The sequence below is a fragment of the Chelonoidis abingdonii genome, chromosome 13 (assembly GCF_003597395.2).
Source record: "Chelonoidis abingdonii isolate Lonesome George chromosome 13, CheloAbing_2.0, whole genome shotgun sequence".
In the NCBI taxonomy this organism is placed as follows: domain Eukaryota; kingdom Metazoa; phylum Chordata; order Testudines; family Testudinidae; genus Chelonoidis; species Chelonoidis abingdonii.
In genome coordinates this window covers 33,240,272-33,247,720 of record NC_133781.1, presented here as the reverse complement: position 1 = coordinate 33,247,720, position 7,449 = coordinate 33,240,272, and the positions used below count along the sequence as shown (strand labels likewise).

Genomic DNA, 7,449 nt, shown 5'->3' with positions numbered 1-7,449 from the left:
GCCGCAGCCGCTTCCTGGTGGCAGCTCCGGCGTGTGAGGGCGACAAGCCCCGCAGCCGGTGGAGCTTCCCGGCGGAGCGTGACAAAGGCCCTGTGCCCCTGGCTCGAGTCCGGACCCTTTAATAGCCTCCAGATCCCTGGGTGGTAGCGGGGGTTGGGGCTATTTAAAGGGCCAGGGCCGCTGACTCTCCACCGCTCTGTTAAATAGCTGCGGAGGCGCGCCCCATGCATCCAGGGGTCCCGCGGCTATTATAAATAAGGTCAGGGCAGGGTAGAAAGCAGGGAGCCCTCGGGCCTTTTAATAGCCCCAGAACCTGGGATTTTAGCGGGGGGCTTCTGGGGGCTATTTAAAGGGCTGGGGCTCCAGCTGCTCTGGCTGACCACCTTGCATTGCCCGCATCCAGCTCCGCAGTCTCGCCGACTGCGCTGGCATGCGCCAGTTCGGCTGCTCCCCTGCCCGCACCAGCCCCGCCCCCACTGCCTGCAGCCAGCTCTGCACCCCCTGCCCACAGCCAGCCCCTACCAAACCCCCTGCCCTGTCTCCAGCCAACCCATTGCATCCCCCTGCCTGAAGCCAGCCAGTCCCATACTCCTATCTCCAGCCCTGCCAACCCCTGCTGCACCCCCTTGTGGCCCTGCCTAAAGCCAGCCTGCCCCACACTCCCCTGTTTCCAGCCAGGCCCGCACCCCTTGCCCTGCCTGCAGCCAGACCCTACCTCCAGTCAGCCCCTGCCCTGCCTCGAACCAGCCCCATGTCCACTGCTGCCCTGCAGTTCCCAGGCCAGTAACCTGCACACCTGCTTCAATGAGGGGGGCAGGAAGCACCAGGGACCCACACATGTGCACACCCCCAGGGAGTGGCGGGGACCCACACATGTGAAATGGCAGTCATAATAACCAATCAACAGCATATACGATGGAATGTACATAATATACAATTTTATTATTTATATACTTATAGAAAGTAAATAATACATGGAAGAAATGGAAGGGGTTTTTTTACACTTTTTTCTTTTTAAGTCATCCCAGCCAGGGCCGTGCCGAAAGTGTTCGAATTGGGCCCCACACTTCCCAAAGCCGGCCCTGGCTGCAGACCTAGATGGGGCTGCGGTCCGGGCTCGGATGTGGGGGCTGATTCCAGGTTACTCCAGGGCCTCAGGAGCACGCTCCCTCCAGGAAAACACCCAGGCCCCGCCCTTCAACCAAGTGAGCCCCGTCCCCTCCTCCCCGTTACCAGGGAAGTGAGGTCACACAGTATGGCGACTCGGGCCGGGAGGCGCTGAGGAGATCCGGGACCCTGGGGAATCCGCGTCCATCCGACCCGGCGCTGCGCTGCCTGCTCGGTTCACTGGTTTTGAGCGGCGGGACTTGGGGCTGAGATGGTCACAGGAGTTGCCGGGCTCTGAACTGGCATCCGTGAAGCCGACTTGGGCGGGCAGAGCAGCCGAACTGGGCGGCTGCCATGGAGCTGAGAGTCGGGAACCGATACCGGCTGGGCCGGAAGATCGGGAGCGGCTCTTTCGGGGATATTTACCTAGGTAAGGCGTGGCGCGGAGCCTTGTCCTGCGGGGTTCTGTCTCTGCGGTGTTTGAGCAGCTGCCTTGGGGCTCACCGGCCTATCACGAGGGGTGGGGGCTCTCGGAAGTCGGGCCGGGATAGGGAGGTGGGGTGGGAGTCAGTTCATCCTCTGGTGTCGCCCGAGCTGTTCTACTGCCAAAGAAATGCCCCCATATCTCAGGGAACTTTTTGTTGCCACGTACGGAGGAGAGACTAAATTCGCATTGAAGCATCATGCTCTAATTTACACAGGGTTGACAGCCAGATCTCCTGCATTCTATACACATTTTTTGGTGATTTACTCCCTTTGTGACATTGGGCAAGCTGTTTTCACACTCTCTTCTCATCTGTAAAATGAATAAGGATACTGACTCACCATTTGAGGACTGTGTAAAGTGACTTGAAAATGAAATATGAACATTGGTGCTAGATACCATTATAATTGCTATAGAGTTGATGAAACTTCTGTGACTTTGTTTACATTTCTGATTGGCCTATAAGAAATTGGCCAACTAATAATAATTAGGTATGGGCAAAAAAATCAAACCCTTTTTAAACCATTGTACTATAGTTGGCCTATGTGACTTTTCATGCCTTGTGTATCTCACGCACCCAGTCTTGGCTTAAGTGTAAATTCTTCAGGGCAGGGATTGTCTCTTCCTCTATGTTTACACAGCATCTGTTACAGTGGTTCCTCAGTTCTGACTGGTGCCTCTGGATTCAATGAATAATCTAAATCATAAGCAGACTTGAGAAATTGCATCTTTTAAAACACATTTTTAATGTGTTCTAAAAAAAGTTCTCCGGATTTTTATCTTTGGAAGGCTATTCCAATTTTTGTAAGCAGACACCTGTGCTAACATGCTACATATTGGATTTGTAAAAAATCCAATTTGTAGCATGTTAGCACAGGTATCTGCTTTCAAAAACTGGGGTAAAGATGAGCCAGAAAAACATACTTTACTGCAACCGCTGCTGCAAAATTGTAGCCACTTAAATTAAAAAGAATATCACTTATTTGTGTGTGTGTATCAGCTGCATCTGTATACAAATAAATTAACTTACTTTTCTACTCTACAATATTTCTTATTGCGATGGACAGCTGTTCCTCAGAAATAACTTCTAAACTAAAATCACTTGTTCACAGGCACTGAATATTGATTATCCTTGAACAAAACACGTGTGATGAAGTCTTCATGTTTCTAGCTGAAGGTCTGCAGTATTTATAGACAGAGATCAGGATTCTCGTGCTCTGTTAATGTATTCATTTAGAAGGTTGAAGAATGTGGTACATGTAATACCAGTACTCCAGAATCTGCACAGGATACCTATGGGTTTTTGGGTGGAGTTTAAGATGCTAGTTAGAGGCCTGCGTACCTAAGGCCTTGTCTACACTATAGAGGAAATTCAATCTAAGCTATGTAATTTGGCTACACTGGAGAGTTGCAGCGCTGGTAGTGGCTTTACAGCGCTGTAAAGCCACTGCCAGCACTGCAGCTCACTCACTGTACACACTTGCAAGGCTACAGCGCTGGTTGTACTCCACCTCGGCCTGGGGAGTAACGGCTATAGCACTGCTGATGCAGCGCTGCTCAGCCAGTTTGGCCACCAAAAGCTTCTTATTGGCCTCCAGAGGTATCCCAGAATGCCTGTTCAGCCACTCTGCTCATCAGTTCGAGCTCTGCTGCCCTGGCCTCAGGTGACCCGCCCTTTAAATGCCCCGGGAATTTTTGCTGTTTGCTCAGCCAGGTGTGGAGTGCAATCAGTGAATCTTTCCAGATGACCATGGCTCCACGTGGCAAACAAGCCCCAGAATGGAGCAGTCCCAGCTGCGCTCCAGCCGTAGGAATTACGATACCTATGGGCAGATATCAAGGGCCATGCTGGAAAGGGGCCATGACTGGGACGCGCTGCAGTGCAGGGTTAAAGTGAAGAAGCTGCGGAGTGCCTATTACAAAGCCCATGAGGGAAACCACCGCTCCGCCGCTGCCCCCACGACCTGCTCAGAATCATGACTGGCTCACAGTTCTCTTGGGAAATCTGTCTGCATCTGAGCAGCATAATCCGTTTGGCATTTGAGCATTAGGCTCATGCCTATCTGCAGGGCCAAAATCTTTTTTTGAATACTGTTTTCAGTGTTTCTTGCTTAAAGAGTTAGTGGTTGCCATGCACTAACTGGGGTAAATATTGAGTGATTGAGTCCATTTGGGCAATGAAACCATGGCTTTGGAGAAAAGTTGATAAACTCTGTCAATCTTAAGAAAAGTTGTTTTTCGGGGTATATCTCAGAAACCCTCTGTGACGGGTTCCTCTGGGGTGCCACCTAGAACTGGGGTACCACTGAGCACTCTGGCACACAAGCCTGGGCGCACTCTCATACTTTGGTGTTGTGACAAGCTGCAAAGCCTTCCAGCCTGCATGTTCACCAGGATTCACACAGGTAGGGACACACAATTACATGCAGTTACACGCAGGCGCTCTAACCACCACTTCCTCAGCCTAGTACTCCAGAGCAGTATCATCTTGCTCTGGTCAAATCTGGTATATGAGTTAAATACCAGTTCCACCTCTTCCTCAGTGTGAAGAGAACAATGCACACTTGTGGTAACCAAGCAGAGATTTTTCTCTGTCACTCCAGTCAAAGCTCACTGGTTTATATTAAAACAAAAGCAAGTTTATTAACTACAAAAAATAGATTTTAAGTGATAGCAAACAGATAAAGCAGATTACCTAGCAAATAAAAAACGAAAACTAAGCTTAATATACTAAATAGATTGGATATGAATAGCAGATTCTGACCCTAACTGATGGTACAGGCAGACTTGTAGATTCTTAAGGCACAGCTACATTTGCTTTGCATCTTGGAATCCCCAGATGTTTCATACACAGGCTAGAAATCCCTTTAGCTTGAGTCCAGCACTTTCCCCAGTTCAGTCTTCATTCTGCAGATGTTTCTAGGAGTCTTCTTGTGTATGGAGTGAAGAACCATGGATGATGGCACTCCTTGTCTCATATAGCTGTAGCATATGGCAGGAACCCTTTGTTTCAAAACCTGGCTCTCAGACCTGTTTGTGGAAAAATACTGATATCCCAAGATGGTGTCCAGAATCATGTGGTCTGGTCATGTATGCTTGTACTCATAGCAGCCTTTACTTACAGGCTGGCTGTAGCCTTCTCAGGAAGGCTCACCAGGTGGGAGATAAGCTTCTGCTAAGGCCTCTTGTTTTCCCTAATGGCTCATTGCCCTGACTAGGCCCATCCAAACCAGCTATCTAGACTGAAAGCATCTTGTCTGGTGGGTTTAACCCAGATGTAATTACATTTGAAGTACAGATACGTAGTCAGCATTTATAACTTCAGATGCAAAAATGAGACATGCATACCAATCGCATAATCATATTCAGCAAATCATAACTTTTCCAATGACACCTCACATGACTTATCTTGCACAAAATGCATCATAATTATGCCATAACCATATTATAATAATATTACTAGGACAAATGTGGGGTGCAGTGTCACATGCCCATGTGCCAGCAATGCCCCTCTGCAATGTACATTAGCCAAACTGGACATTCTCTACACAAAAGAATAAATGGACACAAATCAAACATCAAGAATTATATAACATTCAAAAAACAGTCGGAGAACATTGCAGCCTCCCTGGTCACTCAATTACAGACCTAAAAGTTGCAGTTCTCCAACAAAAAAACTTCAAACACAGACTCCAGTGAGAAACTGCAGAACTGGAATTAATTTGCAAACTGGACACCATCAAATTAGGCTTGAATAATGGGAGTGAATGGGTCATTACACAAAGTAAAAACCATTTCCCCATGCTAATTTTTCCCCTACTGTTACTCATAACTTCTTGTCAGCTGTTTGAAATGGGCCATCCTGATTATCACTACAAAAATTTTTTTTCTCTTGCTGATAATAGCCCACCTTAATTGATTTGTCTCGTCAGAGTTGATATGACAACACCCATTTTTCATGTTCTCTGTGTATATATATCTTCTTACTGTATTTTCCACTACATGCATCTGATGAAATGGGTTTTAGCCCACGAAAACTTATACCCAAATAAATTTGTTAGTCTCTAAGGTGTCACAAGTACTCCTTGATCTTTTAGTTGTATTTAGGGAGCTAGGCCACGCCTGGGTGGATCTTAAAGTGACACACTTATCCAAAGTAACAGACTTATTCATTTTAATAAATTCCAGGGCCAAAAGAGACCATTGTCGTCATCTAATTTGACCTCTTGTGTAACAGCCCATAGAACTTCCCAAAAATAATTTCTAGAGCATATCTTTTAGACAAACATCCAGTGCTGATTTAAAAATTGTCAGTGTTGGAGAATCCACCACAGCCCTTGGTGTGTGGTTCCAGTGGTTAATTTACTCTCATGCTTGCTATATTTGAAATGTCTCTAGATTTGAGGGAAAGATCATGATCCAGAATAGAAAATGTATCACCTGATTACTTCCTTTATAGCATGAATAAAAATTGATTATTTTGAAAAAAAATTAAAAATGGATTTTTTAATTTTGTTTAAATTATAGTTTCTTTTTAAAAATAATACTGTTTAAAATTAAATCTGAATTTATTATAAAATATGTTAGGGCCTAAATTTATCTCTTAAAACATTTAAATAAAAAAATGGGCTGAATCCATGCGACTCTATCAAAATCTTTTCCATATAAATAAAGAATATCTGGAAAAAAATCTAACTTTTGAGGTAAATATGGCACAGCAGATCACATACTGTATTAAGGTCTTGTTTTGTTTAATAAAAAGAAACTTTGTGCTCTTTTGCATGTTTAAATTCCTGTTATCCTAACGCATCTTGACACAAATCATATGCTAAAACTTAATTATCTAGTAAATATTTTCTAGCATATTAAAATATACAGTTAATAAGAATCTGAAAATATTAAAATGTACGTAGTTATAGTGTACCTTCTTAGGTTGCAAAAAATATTACCAAATATAGTGTAAAGGCATGATTGAGCTGTAAATCAACATGTTTTAGTGGTTATATCAACCAATAAGAATGCACCTTTCTTTAGAAAATAAATGATGACACAGAAAACTTGATTACAATCAATTATTTAAACTGAGGCTTTCCACTTGGTGATTTAAATCAATCCACCCTGTTCCCTTCTGTAACTGACTTCTTCCCTCAGTCATCAGCATCTGCTCTAGGTGTAGATCAGTGGTTCCCAAATTGGGGTTCATGAACCCCTAGGGGTTTGCAAAATGTTACAGGGGCTTCTCAAGAAAAAAATCCCTAATGGTGGACAGAGCTGTCCCTAGGGATCCTAGGGCCAGCAGCCTGGAGCCCCTGGACTTCCAAGTGCTAAACAAATCAAAGCAAGCATATCTACCACACTGAGGAGATTGAAACTTCGAGACTCATAAGAAATGGAAAGGGAGGTGGATATTTTTTACTGTTTTTACAATTAAATAGGCTGCTAGTATTGTTTTTTAAATTATTATGAAGAACATGTTTAAGCTTTGTTCTAATATGTTGTCTGTTAAGGAAGCTGTCCCACTTTCCAAGTATATGTGTGAAATCAGCCATGGGTGCTGGGACAAGGAAAGGATCTCTCCAATTGTTTGTCTGGCCAGGTCTACACTGCGCGTTTATACCGAATTTAGCAGCGTTAAACCGAATTAACCCTGCACCGTCCACACAACGAAGCCCTTCATTTCGATATAAAGGGCTCTTAATACCAATAGCTGTACTCCTCCCCGACGAGGCGAGTAGTGCTGAAATTGGTATTGCCATGTCGGATTAGGGTTAGTGTGGTCGCAATTCGATGGTATTGGCCTCTGGGCGCTATCCCACAGTGCACCATTGTGACCGCTCTGGACAGCAATCTGAACTCGG

General features: G+C 45.1%; 1 protein-coding gene across 2 annotated transcripts in view; it reads left to right on the top strand.

Moving 5' to 3' along the window:
- Nucleotides 1-1,228: 1,228 nt before the first annotated feature.
- Nucleotides 1,229-7,449, top strand: part of CSNK1D (casein kinase 1 delta) — a 44,208-nt gene continuing 37,987 nt past the window's right edge. Inside the window, exon 1 of one of the 2 annotated variants that reach the window (XM_032791742.2) lies at nucleotides 1,229-1,537. In XM_032791742.2, the coding sequence (XP_032647633.1) occupies nucleotides 1,462-1,537 (76 nt within the window). In that variant the 5' untranslated portion in view covers nucleotides 1,229-1,461. The remainder of the gene's footprint in view (nucleotides 1,538-7,449) is intronic. The other variant, XM_032791741.2, reaches the window with a different exon arrangement.